General features: G+C 54.0%; 1 protein-coding gene across 1 annotated transcript in view; it reads right to left on the bottom strand.

The window, feature by feature from the left end:
* The window catches only part of CABIN1 (calcineurin binding protein 1), a 206,852-nt gene that overhangs the window by 64,374 nt on the left and 122,889 nt on the right, over window positions 1-19,589 (bottom strand). The window contains exons 24-26 of the mRNA XM_023740550.1: window positions 12,869-13,129; window positions 9,471-9,622; window positions 9,022-9,200 (exon numbers count right to left, since the gene is read on the bottom strand). Of these exons, the coding sequence (XP_023596318.1) occupies window positions 9,022-9,200; window positions 9,471-9,622; window positions 12,869-13,129 (592 nt within the window). The remainder of the gene's footprint in view (window positions 1-9,021; window positions 9,201-9,470; window positions 9,623-12,868; window positions 13,130-19,589) is intronic.

Here is a 19,589-nt window from a genome sequence, read left to right as displayed (position 1 = left end):
AGTCCTTAGTATGGGGGTCAGCTCTCCAGACAATTGGCAGGGCAGCCCACTCATCATCTGTGTGGAAAGGTGGGTGGTGGCAAAGGAGGCCCTTGGCTTCAAAGGCCACAGAGGGTCACTGCAGCAGCCCTGGACCCAGATGTCCCGGACATGCCACTGAGGGGCTCGGTAACCTTAGGCAGATGATTCCACTGCTCTGGGCCTCCAATGTCACACTTTTCAACAAAGGCTCCATGACTGTCACTGCTCTCCTGTGGCACACACCCAGGGTCCCCGTGAATGAGGGCCCAGTGGCCCAGCCAGCTCTGCAGCACTCACTCTGACACTGAGGATACCAGGGGCTCGGGCAACACTCCTGAGCCCTCAGACTTAGAAAGATGCAGGCCATGTGCCTGCAGTGTAAGAAGCTCCCAAGAGGCAGGCTATGTGCACTCTCCCAGTGACATCACTGCATGCTGTGCAGGCACCCTGGAAGCAGGCCTAGCTGGTACAATGTCCCGAGTGCTGGCACGTCATCTCACAGCTCACAGCTGCTGGGTGTCTGGCCTAAAAGAACAACTGATTTGGTGAAATCCCAGTTGTGATCTTTACAAAAACCAAGGCTTGGCTTAAGTAAATGGTACTTTCTCACAACGTGCACACATCCTCCCAATGCAGCACTGGTGGAAGGGGGCCAGCCTCAATAAGAATGGAGTGAGCAAGGAAGGGCTGCCCTCTGCGCTCCTGGGCACCTGCCCACTGGTCAACAACCACTGGCTGAGCAGCGACTTTGCGGAGCATCTTTTAAAATAACAGCAGCAGCAAGAAAAGCAGGGCCCATGCAAGCAGAGAACTGAGAAGAGAGGATCCAACTCCCCCAGGGTCTCCCTGAACATCTGGGCATGCCTCAAGGCCCAGACAGGCCTCTTCCCACACTGCAAGTCAGGACTGCTGGGCCTCTGGAAGGTGAGAACAGACACCTGCATCACCTGAGCAGCCCTATGGCAATTCTGCACAAGCCCTCACCCCAGGTGTGACCAAGGGCACCTAATGGGTCCGAGGAAGTCACTACTCATGGGGCCAGTACCAACAATGGCTCAGGAGGGAAGTGAAAGGGGTCGTGGTCCTGGCCCCTCGGCCCTGCTCCTCCTCCTCCTGGACGAGGATGGTGACCCTCGAGTCCTGCCCCACCCCCTCCTAGACGAGGACAGTGCCCCCCAGCCCCCCTCCACCCTCTCCTGCATGAGGATGGTGCCCCCCTCAGCCCCTCCCTGCCCCCTCCTGGACAGCTGACCAGCTTGGGCTTGCGCACTATGGGCCTCCATCACCATACACGAGCCCTCATGCTGCTAACGTGCCCTAGTAAAAGGGATGTGGGGAGCCAGGAGTGGGGGAGGTTCTGGCTTGGGGAACACAAGGCCTAGCTCCAGTCCACCTCTGTGAAGCCATGGTGGGGGTCCCAGTCCTCATCTGGGATCCTGCAGGCCCAGGGGTCCAGATGGGCTGGCGTACAATTTTGTGTAGGGTTCACGTGTGCCTAATGCCTGGGCACATGGGACCCCATGGGTACCAGTCAGTGCCGAGCGCTCAGAGAAAGACCCAGTCAGTCCACGACGCCTCACAGGCAGTGTCTGCCGGGCCTGGTGAAGGAGGGCCAGGCAAGGGGCTGGGCTGCGCTGGCCATCCGCCCTCAGCCACCAGCCTGGAGATCCAGGGGGTGGGGTTTTCCCAGGCTCCCGGGACTGAGAGAGACAGAACCTTCTGTGCAGAAGAACCAGCCTCAGCTGACCCCACACAGCAGTGCCCAAACTCCCAGGGAAACATGCACATTGACTGGGATCCCTGGACGGCCCCAGGAGGCTCCTTGCCTCCAGGCTCAAGAGTGGAGAGGGGTCCCTGTGAGGAACTGCCTAACAGGCAACAAGAAACAAGAGTGGCCACAAGGGAGAGGCTCCTAGCTGGCCCCGGCTCTTCTTTTTGAATGTTCTTTTAAAAATCTGCCCACATAAAACCCGTTGACACTAACTAACATTGGTGGCAAGATTATAAATATTTCACTCTCTTGTTAGTCTTAGGAACACCTCACGTCTGTGCATGTGGGCTCCTCCGGCCCTTCCTCTTGGCCTCTGCCAGCAGCTGCTGTTGAAGCCTGTCTGCTCCAAAGCACTGTACCCTCCACTCCCAGGAGAGCCTGGGATGCAGACAGAGGACTCTGGCTTGGCAACAGGAAGGCCCCTGTCTCCAAGTCTCTCCTTTGTAAAGTCTGACTCCCTTCAAATCTCTCAAGCCTTCTCAGGATTTCCTCCCCAGCCTGAAAGAGCTCTTCAGTGACAAGAGGTAGGTCCCTGGTGGGTTTTTAGGACATGTAGGGGTGCTATCAAAAACTGTAGCTACCCTGACTAGTAAACTCAGAAAGGATCACAAACGTCCTGCCAGTCAAAACACAGTGGGCCTCTACTAAGAATAAACTTGGGTGGAATCAATATATTGAGAAACCTTTCACCTGGACAGAGTCTGCACCATTGGCCTCTCCTGGCCAACATGGAGAGACAGGGCCAGCTGCGAGCAGACGTTAGGTGTGTGCGATGGATGCCCACCTGCAGGCCAGGAGACTGGTATAGACACGGAGGAGAGACACCGTGGGCCCAGGAGAGAGGCACACACCCAAGAGGCAGCAGGTGGGTGGACTCAGGGTTATCCTCACCAGAGTCCCTTCTCTACTTGAGCTCATGAGTGAGGGCTGCCCAGGTAGATCTACTGTGCTCAGACAGGGGTACTGCCCTGCTTAGAGCCCAACATCACTGTGCACACTCGCTGCACACACTCAGCATACACTCACTGAACACTGCTCACTCATTGCTCACGCTCATTGAGCACCACTCTGCTCCCCCAGACAGGCAAGGCTTTCAACGTCCTCCTCCCCAGGGGCAGGCAGGTGGCCCCTTCTGACACAAATGTCAAGGGAAAGAAGCAGCTGTCAGGTGAGAAGCGGTGCCCACTGCTCTCTGGTGAGGTCGCTAGGAAGGCTCGTCACACAAAGGATGGCTGGGAGAATGTGCCTTACTTAGAACCAAAACAGAGATATCGTGACCATGCCACTCTATGTCCACAGGTAGGAGCACCTCCTGTTGGGCCCAGCTGGTGTCCCAAGCTCTCCCCTGAAGTTTCTCTCCAACCAACCTGATCACCTCAGTGCCTTCTATGTCTTTGCTCTCATTGTCCCTCACCTCAACTGGTCCTGCAAGCCTCACTCTGGAGGCCACCTCCTGTAGGAAGTCCTCCCAACGTACCAAAGCCCATGCTTGCTCCCTCCTCCAGCTCATGTTCACCCCTCTGGGTACCAAGCACTGTGCGACACCTAGGGACCCACCAATCCAGCCTGGCCGGCAGCACCCTCATCTTTGCTCCCCCATGGCAGCCTCTTCCACATGTGGCACACAGCAGGTACTCAATAAACGCCATGTTCAGCCATGGCCTGAAGAGGTTTTAGAAAGTTAAGAATGCAAGAGGTGGGGAACAAAGAGGTGCCTGGTCTGCCGCTGACAGACAGCCCCTCCCCAACCCTAGCAGCCAGCCCTCAGCCTGGGGACCAAGAGGAAAGCCTGCTCCACGCAGTCTTCCTACTTTGAATAGGTCTGTTTGCAAGCACAGTTTTCCTGCTCTGAATGGTGCTCTCCCCTCGGCTCCACGAAGGGAAGCTGGGTGGCAGGAACCACTGGGCAGTGCTCCTCCACAGCCTGAATACCACCAACCACAGACTGGCTCAGACACTGCACACTTTACATTTTCACAAAACATCTGTCCAAGCAAAGAGAATCTGGTATCTCAGAGCCTGCCAGTGTGAGTGAGTGAGTGTGTGTGTGTGTACATGCAAGAAAGAGCAAAGCAACAGAAATACAGGAATAAGACACCGATAAGACAGCAGACCAGGCACCTCTTTGTTCCCCCTTCTTGCATTCTTAACTTTTTAAAACCTCTTCAGGCCATGGCTGAACATGGCATTTATTGAGTACCTGCTGTCTGCCACATGTGGAAGAGAGTGCCGTGGGGGAGCAAAGATGAGGGTGCTGCTGGCCAGGAAGTGGCCAGCAGGGAGAGGCCACCTGCTGAATTGGTTGGTCAGAACTGGGAAGACAGGTAGTCGGCATAAGCCAAGCACAGCGACACACACTCTGCAAACCACAGGCCAGCGGATTCTGCAGGACCCCTCGTCCTGGGAGGCAGGGAGCCAGACTGCGGGCCGAGCATGCATCTGGGCTGTCCCAGAAGCGAGCCGTGACAGGTGCAAGCAGGAAGACAGCCTGGAGGACAGAGTGGCTCAGGGTTAGGGGCAGCACGGGCAATATTGGTGGAGGGGTGTGAGGGGCAGGCAAGGATGAGCACAGACAGACATGGCACAGTGACAGACAATGATGGCATGGTGGCAGGTTGGGGAGGATGGCACATGCATCCTAAAGGCCCAGAGGCCACACTTGCATCAGTGACAATGAAAGCATGGTGGCAGGTGGGGGAGGATGGTGTGCAGTCCCAAAAGGCTACCAGCCCCACTGCCCACTTCCTGGCCCCTGCTGGTTCCCTCTGATACCTGCAGGCCTCCCCAATCCCTCCAAGAGGCTTGGCCGGTCTCTTCGAGGTCAACCCCTCCTACCTGATGCAACCCTGGCTGCTGCTCCCCCAGCAGCAGGGACAAGGACTGTCCCATAGACCTGCCCAGCACTCAGGCTGTATAACTGGCTGACGAAGGCCCACCTCTTCCTCTCAAGCAGGGGCCTGCAGCAGGGCCCAGGGCTGACTGACACCTGGAAGGGCTCAACTCCAGACTGACCACATGGCAAGGCCTGCCCTCTGCAGCCTTTTCTGGCTCTGGCATGCTGAGGCAATATGGAGCATGACAAACAGCAAGGACCTTGGTCAGTCCCCCAGAGCTGCTATGGACACATCCCTAAGGCCACGGAGCCAGGCCGGGTTGTGGACCCACCCACAAGCTTCCTACTCTAGTGTGGGTGGGTCAGAGGGAATCTGGGTCCTACTAAGGCCCTGCCCCTGCCCCTGCCCCTGCAAAGCCCTCAGCAAAGGGAAGGGCATGCAGCTACATCTTCCTCAGGGCCGGCCAGCAGGCACAGGGCACGTTCCCGGTGCTAGCACCACCCTGGTCGGGGGGAGGGAGGCAGATTCACTCTTGGCTCCACGATGACTGGCCAGCAGCCCTAGCTGAGCACTCATGTGCCCTGGCTCCCTTCCTCACGTGTACAACAGGGACACGGCTGCCAAGTCTGCAGGGCAGATGTGGAGAGGAGAATGTGCTGCTCTCCTGCCGACACCCTGCCCAGAGCCCAGCCCAGAGCATGTACTTTGGTGTGGCAGGCCCAATCACACATGCACGCACACACGGTATGCGGTGGAGGGCACAGATTTTGCTCACAAACCTCCTCATGCTCTGCTGGAGCATGTGTGAACAGCAATCATAGGGAGGAAGCCTCTCAAGGTCACAGGGGACTCCCCAAGTTATTTTCTTCCTGGCCTGGAAGCCAAAATACTAAGGGCTTCAGCACCATGGGCAAGTTCCCTGAGATGGATAGAAGGAAAAATAAGGTGAGGATGAGCAGTGAGGCAAGGTGGCTTCCTCTCTCTGTCTCTGTCTCTCAGCTAGGCCAGAGGGTACCTCAGGTCAACTGTGGGCCCCTCCCGCTGCCCGAGAAGGGCTGGCTGTGACTGGGCTGGGGTAGAATCTCTGAGAATCTGAGGGCTGGTTCCAAGGACTTCTGACCAGAGTTGTGAATGGGAGGAAAGAAGCTTCCCACTCCAGTGTGGGTGGGTCAGAGGGAATCTAGGTCCTACTAAGCGGCTATTATCAAATGCCAAGTTACCTAAATATAACTGGAGATATTCTCCACACCTTTTCTAAATCTTACACCAAGTAAGTGTTGACTCTAGCTGATTTCTGTGTACGATGAAAAGGCATGCAGAAGTGGAGAGGCGGCCCTAACAGAGGGTTCTGCTGACAGTGCCTAAGGGACGCCCAGTGTCCAGCTCCCTGGCCCCTCATGAGGAGCCCTGTCCAAATGGGGGCACATGAGCATGTAACAGGCTCTGGGGAGGAGGACCAGAACGCAGCCCTCAGGAGATGGAGACAGGCCCAGAGGGCCCACACTCAGCCCACTCGGGGCTGCCTCAGAGCACGAGGGCTGGCCCCTCCTCCAGAGCAACACAAACAGCCACCTGGCCCTTCCTCTACAGCCTGCTGTGCCTGGTCCTCACTCAGCTCCACCAACAACCTGGGGAGGAACTACATCTAGGAAGGGGTTATGATGAGCAAGCACTGCATTTAATACTCATGCCATCCCACAAGGAAAAAACTAACCACGTTTTACAGAAAAGAGGGGTCCCTCACCCAAGCCTGCTGAGCATGTTAGGGATGGAGCTGGGCAGGAACTCAGATCCCCCAGCTCTAGGGCCTGTTCTGGGTTGTCTGCCCTGAGCAGGTTCCTAGGCTCTCCAAGCTGTTTCCTCACCTGCACCAGGGCTAGTGCACCTGCCACCCTCTCCCTGTGCTGGGCTGCAGCTGGAGTGACAGCTAATGTCCTCTCCTCCCACCACGGGAGACATGAAGCTGTTCTCTGAGGCTGAGCGGCAAGTGAAGGCGAGTGGGCACATGTCCTCCACCCTGGGCCTACCAGCCAGCACTCATCGGGCCACAGGAAGCAGGAGGAGAGGCAGGCACGGTGGGCCCTCGAGGCTACTGGCATGTCCCCTCCCACTAGCAAGCCGCTGCTTCAGCCTGGAATTGGGCCCTTCCCCGGGAACTTGTGTGGCTGCTGGCAGGGAGAGTCTCAACAGGAAAACACTCCTCTGCTCAAATACGGACAGGCCACAAGGTAGTCTAAGATCCTGACTGTTTTATGGCCAGCATGTTTTCCTGTTGCAGACAGACGCTTTTCTCTCGGAGGTGAGGAGGGTGATGGCTCTGAAAGCACCGTGCAACCTGCCTGGGCAGAGCCTGTGTGTGGCCAGTGCAGGGCTGCTGGCACCGGGGATGGGGCTGGGGCTGGGCTGAGGTGATCAAGGGGTCTGGGTGACTACATCACTGACAGGGATCATGTTGAAAACTTTAATAACATTCAAAACTTCACAGCCATTGCAACCTATTTGTAGGGCTCCCTCTACAAACTTCCAGAAGGAGTAACTGTTGTGTTGGCACAGTGCCAGCTGGGGCCCTCCTCAGCAGCACTCCCTGCAACATGCATGTGCCAACATGGGGACAACTGGCAATGGTGCCAGGCAGCAGCATAGCCACCATCTGAGGCGGACCTGCCTCCCTTCTCTGTGCCTGGAAGGCACCCACTTTGGGGAGGTATCACCGGTTTTGTGAGCAGAGAGAGCACAGCCCCCCATCCCGGGGCCTCAACTGGAGCCTGCAGGGCTGTGTGTGTGGGGTGCTAGTGCTCCCAGGTTAAGTGTGCATAGTGAGCAGCGGTATACAGCGTATGAGTGTATGTGTGTGTGCGGGGTGATACAGGCCTAGGAGTGCAAGGTGAGCAGGGGCATACGGTGTGGGGACAACTGAACAACATCCCTCTCTTCTGAAACTTAAGTGTCATGCTAAATCCTCACAGGAACGAATTCCCAGAGCAGGGCTGATTTCTAACGTTCTGTCTCAACGGACTCCACACTAAGACAGGGTGGTGTTTCTGTTTCACCTGAGTTACATAAGAGGAAGGGAAGAGGACCTGTTTAGAAAATGTCAGCAGGAATGAAGTGCAGAGGAGCAAGCAGTCTGCTCGTCCCAGCTTCGATCTCACTCGGGACAGCGGGGATGTCCACAGCTAGGGACTGGGGCAACAAGACAGACATGAGGACACACGTCCAGGGAGGGTGGGGACGGGCAGCATAGGAGGGTGGGGATGGGCAGCACACACTCACAGACCCAAATGCTCACACTCATGCTGAAGACCAAAGCCACACCCAGGTAGGGAGCTGAGATCCTCCTTTGTTCTCAGGAAAGGATCAGGTTTAAGTCATTCAACTTCTCCCCAGAAAAGGTGATAACTGAATTCCCTCCATGCCTTCCTCCAGCTTGTATCTAAGCCTGCTCTCAACCCGCTCCCAACCGTCTCAGGACATCAAGGTGAGAGCAGTGCTCTCTGGGACAATGCTCCGGGCGGGGCCTCCACATGAAGGCTGGAGCCTGGGTGCTGCTGAGGGGGTGTGGCACCAGCTCCCTCCCACCAGGCCTGTGATGCTCCTCACCTTCCACAGTGACCCAGGGCATGTCCCTCGTCCAATGGGCCATCTATAAAAACCACCCGGGGAGGCACAGCTCTGGGGCCACCATGGGGGGCAGAGCCAGGCCCTTCCCGAAGGCCCTGAGGAGATGTGTGATGTGGGAGTGAGGCCTAGCATTTCTGTTCATCACTACCCCCACAGCGAGGCTCCCGCCAGGAAGCACCATCACCAGCTTATCACTGCAGACGTGAGGAGATGAGGAGTGAGAGGTCAGCATGCAAACCTCCTGATGTTAGTAGGGGTGTGGGTGAGCAGTCGCCACCTGCCCCTCCCACGTGGGTGGCATTGTGCACAGCCCTAGTTGACCCACAAATGACCTGTCTAGGTCATGCCCTCCTGTGACCATCAGAAGGACAGAGATGTCACACAGCACAGTGTCACAGCACTGCCATTACCAAGCTGACAGCCACAGACACAGGCAGTTAGTCTGTGGAGTCTCCCCAGGACCCTGCACGTAGATACCACGTCCCCATCCTGTAGTTGGAAAGTGCAGGCTCAGAGAGCGAAGGGATCCCGCCCGCCCACCTCCCTGCACCCAGGTGGGTGAGTTGGCAGGTGGCGACACTGAATGTCTCGGGAGGACAGAATCACCGTGAGTCCATGAGGTTAATGAGAGCCGCAACATTGCCCGTGTCGCCTTGGACCCAGCACCACCCTCACCAAATCAAGTGTCTGCTCGCCCGAAGCCCCCCGCCCCCCCCCCGCCCCCATGGCTGGCGTGCCGCCTTGGGCTGGCGGTAGGGAGAACAGGGACTGTACCGTCCGACGTTGCCTGCTGGTGGGGTTTTTTACATTTGACGTAATCGTGGTCAATCGGAGTGGCTGTGTAAGGTGGGGATGTCAGACCTGGGCCAGAGGAGGAGGGGAGGGAGGCTCCGGGGCCCGGCAGTGGCCCAGCTGAAGAGTGGGAGTCCTCATCCACCAGGCAGGCCTTCTCTCTGTGGACAGAAGGGGGTGGTCAGAACATTCCTATCCACCAAGCAGGCCCTCTCCCTAGAGGATAGAGGGAGGGGAGGAGCCGGATGTGCCCCAGGACCTGCCCAAGGACAGGGCAGCACCGGGCCCGGCCCAACAAAAATGTCTAGGAGTCAGGAATTTCCAGATGAATTCCAGAGACCTGACATGCATTTACTCACTAGCAAATCTCTGAATGTAACCTTGGGTAAATGAACCGTCTGTGGTGCACATAGGCTAAGCATGCCACTCACTTTTCCGAAGCTTTGGGTGTGTTCTTCTCCTCGCCCCGGGCAAAGGGTCCTTCTGCAGCCTCCTTCATAAAGCTGACCAGCACTTCTGCACCAACCCCAGAGTCAGGCTTTCCCAGAAGCTTCAGGATGGACGCATGAAGTCGGAAGTACACCTAGGAAACGACACAGGGCATGAGCAGCCTCATGGTTGCTGCGGCTCGCCCACAGCCAGTCAGCCACACTGGGAATGGGCTGGCAGAGGGGGAGGCGTCACCACACACTATTTTGTCTTGTTAGCTTTAGATCTGCCAACCCATAACTGATTCAAAGCTGGCTCTGAAAATTAAAATGGATGCCAACTCTCTCCATTGCACCTTACATGGTTACCCAGTTACACAGCCACGCAAGAATGAGACAGTGAGAGTAACAGCACCCTCGGCTCAACTCACAACACCTCCTCCCCACCATGGCGGGTACACAGCCTTCTGTGTGCCCCTTGCCTGCATCCCAAGAGATGGGAACTCCCTGAGGCAAGGACATGGCTTGGTTTCTGTTTTGATCCAGCATGAGTGCAGAGCTGAAGCCTACAGGCCCCCAAGAGCCTCTGCAAGTGGGCAACGTGCAGCTGGAAAACGAGCCATGGCTGCTGGGCCCACTTTATTCCAATGAATCCTCACCATACACCTTAATTTACAAATGGGTTAGGTGAACTGCCTGAGGCCCCACAGCCAGGAAAGCCCAGGGTCAGGGTCAGGGCCAGCCAAGGCCTAGCCTGTCTCCTACCCGCAAGAGATGCTATGCCACTCAGAGGCACAGGACCTGACAGCTCACGAGGCACCTCCCCACACACCACCATGGCGTGGCCTGGCCTTCCCGCCCAGGTGTGGGGTAGTGTACACTCCCACGTATACTGGGGGCCATGGCGGCCATGCAGGCAGGGAATGCAACTGGCCCTGCCTGGCCGGGCTGCTCTCACTCCAGAGGGATCTCAAGAGAAGGTACAAAGGGATCAGCCAGGTGAGCTGCTTGGTGGTCCAGGCCCAGAACAGCACTCTCAAGAAGAGCATCCGAGACAGAGAGGGCCATGCGCAGAGCTACAGTAATAACCCCGCCATCCCTAGCCCCACCTGCAGACCCCAGAGAAACTGGATCAGCAATTCCCCTTTGGATGCAGGAGACCTCGAGGCACCAACACACACCCAGGTGGCAAACTCGGGGAGGGCAAAGTTCATCCAAGTAGTAGGTCAAGTATTTTGAATGTTCAACAGCAGACGTAAATTTTCACTAGAGAGGTTATATATTTGGGAGGAATATCATTTTTAAAGCGAGATATATACACATACAAGCACATGAAAGTTACATACTCCCAGAAATGCTGGCTATGGCCACACTGGGTGCAGGAAGTGGACTACCCCAAACTTATCTCTGCACGCCTGCTCTTGTGAGAGTCATGTGATGTGGCACGGAGTGCCAGCCACGCCTGTTCTGTGTAGTACACATCTCTATGAGCCCTGGGTGCCACACCCAGAAGCCCCTGGGCCCTGAGGCCACCATCCTGCCTGCTCATCGGGTCCACCAGGAATAGCAGAGGCCAAAAGTAGAAGGAAAGGTCATGGAGGAGAAACAGAACTCATGCATTTTTCCTGAGGGCTGGGGCACTCCTGCCGCACGAGGAGCTCCGAGCTGCCCAGAAGCGCAGCGTGAGTACTGCGGGCTTGGAGAGAAGGCCACTGGACCAGGGACTGGCCCAAGCTCCACCCCTCACTCGCAGGTCACACCACATCTCTGAGCCTCAGCTTTCCTGTCCCTAAAGTGAAAATGCCTCCAGGAACAGGCACATCATCCTCATGGGAAGCATGAAAGAACGGTGACGGGGAAGGACTGGAGACCTGGGGCTGGGAATGACAGCAACAAGGAAGATGCTAGAGAAGCTTCAAACAGGAAGCTAGGCTTCCAAACTTTAAGATGAACCCCAAGAATGTGGGCCTGAAACAGTGACAGTAAACCATTCAGCATGAATCATTTTTAAAAGGCCAATTTTAAAAAGTTTTTTTTTTTTGCTTGCTCACTGGATTACTAAATATTAACAAGATGAGATGAGCATGGCTGAAGGAAAGCAGGCACTCTCAGCTATCGGTACAGCCTTTCAGGGTGGCTGGACATTGCTGATCAGAACACTCAGTGACCTGCCATACCTCGTGTTGGACTTCAGCCCTTGGAAATACTCTCCAGGTGCTCACTGACACACGCACAAGGACATGAACTGCCTGCACCTGTGTTGTGGCAAAACATGGAGAAGTGGGTCAGACCCATCAACAAGGGGCTGGTCCAATGGAGGATGCAGCCAAATACAGGACGCTGGACAGGGAAGAATGTCCACACAGCTTCATTCGTTTTGTCCAATGAGAAGGGAGAGCTGCAAAAGGGTAAGAAAATGTGCCTCTGCATTTATATGTCCTCAGGAAAAACTCTGGAGAGATAAGGATGGACATCAAACCCTTAACAGGGATTACTGTGGTGGGGGTGGGTAGGATCATTGAATACTTTAACTTTTCAATTTATAGACACTTCTGAATTGTTGGAATCTTTTTTTCTTTTTAACCATGAATATGTGCTAATTCTATAATCACAAAAATAAAAAACTCTATAAAGGCAAAAAAAAAAAAAAAGAAAAAGAAAAAGAAAGAAAAGAAAAGAAGAAGCACGTAGTGGATTCTGCCCCAAATGCCAAGAAGTGTGCTGGGGGCATGCAGCCTCAGAAAAGGCCCTGGGAGGCAGCATGCCCTGGGAGGTGCCTCATGTCTGGATCCCACTTCCTCATCTGCAAAGTCTGCAGGGCATACACAGCTGCCGGCCCACCGTATAGGACTACTGTGAGCATCATGAGAGTGTTGGTGGCAGGATGCTCTGGAAATCATAAAAGGAAAGCTACGCAGTAAAGACCTGCTCTTCTCTTGAGGAGCTGTAGAAAGACTTCACATCAGGGTACAGGAGAGCTGCTGCCTGTCCTGCTCAGCCCTGCCACGATGGGGTGTCCCAGCATACCATGGCCTCACTGGGCCTTGGTTGTCTCATGTGCACCTGGGTAGGCCCTGCCTGCCTCTTGCCCGCTGCAGGGTGTGAGGCCCTATGTGCCCCAGGAGACACTTCAGGGCACTGACTGGTACCCTATGGCTAGGCTCTTGGAACCTGAGTGTGCCAGCCACGTGACATGGTTCTCTTCTGAGTCAGAACGAAACACTGATCTCCCAGAAATGACATAAGCTCCTCTTAGAAAGAGAGAGGAGAGGCTGTTTTAATGTAATTGCACACAAAACTGCTGAGCAGAGTGGGACCATGCACCCCATCCCAGCAAGATGAGACCGAAGAGTCAAGCAGGCCCCATCCTGCCTCCCCACCCTGGGCCAGCATGGCATCACCTCCAGGGCCTCCATGGCCAGCTCCGGGGGGTTGTGGTAGTGGATCTTCTTCGGGTAACGGGCAGCCTCCTCATGCAGGTAGTGGCCAGCCTGCCGGTAGTGTAGCAGGTAAACGGCTGGTGGCTGCTGCTGCTTCTCGGCGACCTTGCCCAGCATGTAGTGGATGAGCCACTCCTCTTCGTCGCCATCGCCCTCGCAGTGGGCTGCTGACGTGAAGCAGTGCCAGGCTGTCTCCAGCATGCTGTTGCGCCGTCCCTCCATCTGCAATGAGACGAGGCTGCCTCAGGTGCAAGGCCTGCACCTGCCCAGGGACCATGCTGTCCCTGACAAAGCCCCGTGACATCTCTGCAAGTGTGTATCTTCTCACCAACCCTGAGATTCAGAGCTGTTGCCACCACCTCACAGCTAGGACACGGGAGTGGAGAGGCTCCCTCACAACTGGGACATGGGGGAGTGGAGAGGCCTTCTCACAGCTGGGACATGGGGGAGTGGAGAGGCTCCATCACAGCTGGGACACTGCACCTCATCAAGAGGAGCTGTCAGGCAGATGTTCTGGGAGGGGCCTCCAGTACAGGCAGGCCCCTTCCTCCTGGCTCTGAACTAGGGTGGAAAGTGGTGCTGGGGAGAACATCCACCCACACCCAGACCCACAGCACTGAGAGGGCTTCCATCCTGGTGTACAACAGGGCCTTTCATCCTGATTTTGGCACCTCTGAGGCGGACCTAGGGTGCTGGTAAAAGTGCAGACTCCTGGGCCCTGTCCCAGTCCCACTGTCTTAAGAGTCTACGTTGGTAGCAAGGGTCTCCAGCCCCTCCTCCATACTGAAGGGCAAAAACAGCCAGGGTAGAGGGCCAACTGCTAGACGCTTTCCAACTCAGAGGAGCCATCCCTCTGTGAGGACTCGTCCCTGGGTCTGCCACCCCACACAGGATATCAACTGCCAGCCCACCTGCGCTCCTTTGTATCGGAGCCCCAGGGCTGGGAGTTGAGGGAAGACAGCCTGCGTGGGGCCACAGAGCCATGGTTGCAAGCACCCTAAGTCTCAAGACCCCCCGCTCCATGCCCCTGGCTCGACAGCAGATGGGAGAGGGTGCAGGCACTAGGTTCTGGCAGGGAAGCTGCTGGGTGCCTGTGCAAGCGGCACATAGTGTGGCCCTCCCACATGGCACCCCTCTAGGCACTGGCCTAGGGTGGTGCTCAGTCACCCGAATGCCTTGCAGCAATGACCCAGGGCTGATGCAAGGGGACAAGTGTGCCTGGGCTCTGCCAGGCCCTTCCTGGGGAAGAAAATGACCACCCAGAAACCAGGAGATTGGTACTGGGCCAAATACTGTGGAAAGAATCATAGAGCAGGAAAAATGCCACACAAACCAGGTGACTCCTTTATGTCCCCTCCAAAAGAAAGTCTTAAGCAAACCTGCTTAAGTGAAAGGCCGCTGCTCAAAGGAGTCCTACTCCTACTACGTGTCCGCTGTGTGGCCCTGACCATCTCTGCAGTGCCCTCACAACCACCCATCAAGCGAGAAGGCTGTGAAGAGCCCCCACCTAGACTGGATGCCACACTGACGTGCTTAGCGGGAGGCTGAGTGTCGGCACCCCAGAGCACACTGCCCACGGCCCTATTCTCGGCAGGTGTGCACTTGGATGCCTGGCTCACAGGGACAGGAGGGTGCAGTCACAGCATCCACGTGTCAGAAATCTGCTAGGCACCTCCCACCGTATTCTGTCCTCAATGGGACGTGCACCCCGGCCAGGGCACGGTTGTACTGTGCGGCCTGGGGTGTGCAGGTCTTTGCCAAGTGAGCCTTGAGTCAAGGTGCTGGCCAGGGTTGGCCATGAGAGGGATCCAGGCATCCCCACAGAACTCTCCTAGCACTGCCGTGGGAAGGAACAACTAGTCCGTATTCCAGCTGACACATGGCCTCCAGAGCCTCTCCCCAACCTGAGAACTGCAACCATGGGATCACATACCTTTTCCTATCACTAACCCTTCACCATGTTTGCAGGCAGGATCTGAAGGGCCCAACAGCTCAAAGAACTTTCAACACATGTCCTACCACCTTTCCCTATCAGACCAATAAAGCCAGGAACGTCTCCAGCAACCAGGTAGCTGTGTACTCATGATGCACTTCAGGGTCAGAGGCCCAAAGCAGCCTTCCCTGCCTGCCAGGACACCTTCGTGCCTGGTGGGTCTCTCTCTCTCACCTGCCATCCCCAAAACCCTGGGAGATGGCCTGGGCCAGTGGCTTCCATAGGATCAACACCAAGGTCAGCCTCAGAGACTATGTACGAGTATAAGTAGGAGAGAGAACAGACCAGGAGCAGAGGCGTGTAGAGTTGAAGAGGGCCCCCATCACTCTACCCCCACCTCCCCTGCCCTCTTTGGGGAAAGCTGTAGAATTTGCTTCTCCTGGGAGACGCTACAAGTAACCTCACAAATGCCAAAGGCAGCAATAGCACTGACATCTCATCACATTTACTCTCTGGAACTCCCACTCTGTGAAATCCCATCTGACACTAGGGTAAAAACCCCAAGGATCATGATGTCCTGGCTACTGGGCTGCCTCCTGGGGAGGCAGGCTCTGCACCCTGAGGCAGCAGCTTCAGCTCCCAGACTCTCACATAGACAGAATCCAGCCAGGGGCTTCTGCACAGGACAAAGTAAAATATGTTTGAGCAGTTAAAAGGAATGTGCTAGTGCCATGGACAGAGCCCAACAACATGGTGCTGAGTGAAAAAGGAATCCGAGCACCATATACGGTATGACAGCATTTAGGTTAAAAGGAAAAAAGAGACGAACCAAGGTGTTTTTGTAGGAGTACAGATATACTTGAGGAAGTCTGGGAAGATATAGCCTGCCTGGTAGTCCCTCTGAGGCAGGGCTGAAGGGTGGCATCAGGGAGCAGCCAGAGGAGACTTTAGCTTTGTCCGTGGTGTTTAACTGACTTACTGAAGATTACACCCCTTGTAGAAAGTAAAGGTAACTCTGCGGGCTGACAGATGGACTGAGGGCCATGCTGGCACTCCCCTCCCCAGCTCCGCCAGGGTTCGGCCCTGTGGCAACACCAGCACCTACGTTCTGTAAGCTTATGAACAGAGCCACCTATGGCCGCCCACCCTGCCCTCCACCTTGGTCCTCGACTGCCGGGGTTGGAGCTGGGGCCAGGTCCGGGGCCATGCCCACACCAGGATGCTGCTTCTCAACCAGGAGAACATGGCAAAGAGGACAATTTCTGATTCCAGGTCCTGGCAGGGCCTTTCCTTGTGTGCTGCCCGAGGTCTGAGGCAGTTAAGTTTGAGAGCCACGACCCTTGCTGAACTCCAGGGTTCATGTAATCTGCGCACCAACAAAGGGAAAGCTGGGACCTGAAGCCAAGTCCCGGAGCCTGAGACATTCTCCTGGGCTCGAGGGGTGATGCCCAGGGTGCACAGGAAGAGGGTGAGGCCAGTGGACAACAATTGCTGAACAAGAGTGAGGTGGGGGCACAGGGCTGTGCTTCTGGTCTATCTTGTCCAGTGTGCAGAATAGCGGGTGATGTGTGGAGACGGGGTGATGTGCGGAGACTGGGCAATGTGCAGAGTGAGAACGGTCAGCCTCTTCAAGGCTTATCAGATATCATCTATGTCGTCTGTCATGGATCCTAAGTGTGAGAAATCTGGGAGGCCCCACAACTGCTGGGAAGGGACACCGTGGCAATGGTGGCTAACACAGCACAAAGGTGTTCACTGTTTGAGCCTGCTTCTCCCATGGCCCTCCATTAGCACCCTCACTGCAGCCATCCCTCTCCCCGTTCCCATGGCCCTCCCCCGACGCCACAGCCGTCCTGCCCAGTCTACTTCACCAGTTTCTCAGTCAGTCTCTTACTGACTTTCAGACCCAGTCCAGTGATACAATGTAAGTCTATTGCAAAGTAAAACTGCGAACATTGCAAAGATGTAGGTTTCCCAAAGCTGACGACAAGGATGCTGGGAAACTGCTCCCCTGACAGGCAGAGCCTTTGACCCTACAGGACCAGGTATAATACAAAAAGCTAATGACCGACCACGAAGGAAGGAAAACTGGCTAAGGAAGATGATGAAACACGTTCCTTAAAGGAGAAGGGGAGACTTGTGGGCAACATGGCGCTCTAGGCAGAAGCACCACGCCATCCCTCCACAGCAAAGATCTGAAAAACTAAGCCAAACAGAGAAAACAGCAATCCTGAAACCCTAAGCATCAAATGAAGAGATAAAGAACTCAGCCAAGCACCAAATGGAATAAGAAACTGACAGAGAAAAGAGGGCAAGGAGAGATACGTGCAGAGGTCGCCTATCAACTAACGCAGTATGGATCTACCATCTTGGACTCCTATCAGAGACCAGCAAACAGGGGGTACGAGAAAACAGCTTCACAGAGCTTCCAGCAGGAGACAGTACCACTGGTAAAAAGCGATACACACTTTACCATGCCCCACCCTTCTTCAGCACACTTGGCCTCCTCTGATTTCCGCAGCCACAGTCTCTTAGCCAGGAAGCACCGGCTGCTTGGATTCCACCTGCCCGCACTGGCTGCCTCCTTGGGTACCATTTGTTGGCTGCTGGTGTTGCTTTTATCTGCTTCTTTTGATTTCTTCCTTAGCTCTCACCACCTCCCCCTCCTTTTTCTCAAATACCTGGCTCCATGCATCATCTTCGCTTTTTCCTGAAAGGTTGTGAAACTCCACTTGAGTGTGAAAATGCTTCCTGGTCCGTACTGCCATGCTGGTGGGATCCCAGGGCTTTGTTTGTTTTGAATTGTTTCTTTCCTTTTTCTTTTCTTGAATTGGGAGCCCAATCTAGCCAGACAGTACTGTGCGGATTGGGATCTACCCCCTCAGTTTGCACAGATGTACAGACGGATCCCTGAGGGCGTTTCTTTTTTTTTCCCGTTTTTTTGGGGGGTTTTCCTGTTCTTTTTTTTTTTTTTTAATTTGTTTTTTTTCTTTTCCCTTTTTGTCTTTCTTTACTACTCAGTTTCTCGACTCTCTATATCTTCCTTCTCTTCCTGTTCCCTGAATACCTGGCGCTGAGTGCCAACTCTATGCCTTCTAGCCAGGCTGTACTTCAATGCCTGGAAGCAACTTTCCCAGACCACGTAGCCACACTGGTGGGATCCCTGGGAGCTTTCCTTTTCTTTCTCATTTTTATTTATTCATTTTTTCTTTTCTTTTCCTTCTTCTTCTCCTTTTTGTTTTTCTCCATTTCATAATCTTTCATCTCTCCACTCCAACTGCAAGCTCCCCAGCACTCTGTTTTGTTTGTTTGTATGTTCTTGGCTCCTGTTCCTCTCTCCTTTCTCCCATACCCATCTTAGCTCCACACACCGCAGTCTCCCCCCTCCATCCTGCCTATGTGCACCATGCGCTTAACATCACACCACCAAGCAGCACAGGAACAGCCTACCGGAACCTGCCCTGCACTGATTACCAGCCTGCCCTGGTGGCCGTAGTAAGAGCCACAATCAACCCATCCCAGAAACTCCTCTTCAACTAGACCTGCCCTGCCGTACCATATCTGAGTAACTGACCGTGTCAACTGGAAAAGCAGCTGAAAAGTATCGTGCCCAGAGACAGGCAAACAAGGAACACACAGCCCGCCTGCTCAGACATAGCCAAATAAAACAAAAAAATAGGACGAAACAAACAAAACTACAATTAATAAATGAGACAAATAACTACGGAATGCCCTGAAGACAGCAGACAATATCAAAACATATACAAAAACAGGAAAGGATGGTTCCAGTAGGTGTCCAAAATAAAACACCAGATGATCTTCCAGTAGAAGAAAAGACACTAGAACTATCTGACAGGGAATTCAAATCTCTAATACTCAGAATTATCCAGCAGTTGAAGTAAAAAGCAGAAAAAAATGAGGAAAAAATAGACAAATTCATTGAAATGGCAGACAAATTCAGGGAAAATACAAACCAAAAAAATGGAAGAATTCAGGAAAATAATGCAGGAACAAAATGCCAAAATATATTCACAACCAGAAATCATACAAAACAACCATTAGAAATCCAAAAGATAAACAACAAGATTTCAGAAATGGACAGTGTCATAGAACGGCTGAGGAGGAGATCTGAAACAGTGGAAGACAGGATCAGCGAAATTGAAGACAAACACTTGGATACAACTGTTTGAGAAAAACTCAGAAAAAAAGAATGAAGAAAAATGAAGAGACCTTGAGAATTAAGTGGGATACAATCAAAAGGAAAAATCTGCAAGTGATCGGAGTTCCAGAACACGGGGAGAAAACAGAAAACACAGAGATCATTGAAGAACTGCTGAAAGAAAACTTCCTCAATATCATGAAAGATGAAAAGCTGGCCATCCAAAAAGTTCAGCGAAACTCAAACAGGATAGACCCCAAAAGAAAATAACCAAGGCATATCATAATCACACTCACCAAAACCAAAGACAAAGAATACCGAGAGCAGCTCGAGAAAAACAAGAAGTAACACACAGAGGAGAAACAATAAAACTAAGCTCAAATTATTCGACAGAAACCACGAAGGCAAGAAGGCAATGGGACGACGTATATAAAACCTTGAAAGAAAAAAATTGCCAGCCAAGAATAATCTATCCTATAAAACTCTCATTCAAATATGACGGTGAAATTAGGACATTTCCAGTTAGACAGGAATTAAGGGAATATGTAAAAACTAAACCAAACTTACAAGAATTATTAAAGGGAGTCCTT

This window comes from Trichechus manatus, unplaced genomic scaffold, assembly GCF_000243295.1.
Source record: "Trichechus manatus latirostris isolate Lorelei unplaced genomic scaffold, TriManLat1.0 scaffold00157, whole genome shotgun sequence".
Taxonomy (NCBI): Eukaryota; Metazoa; Chordata; class Mammalia; order Sirenia; family Trichechidae; genus Trichechus; species Trichechus manatus.
The sequence above is the reverse complement of the archived record's forward strand: the minus strand, read 5'-3'. Positions and strand labels throughout refer to the sequence as shown.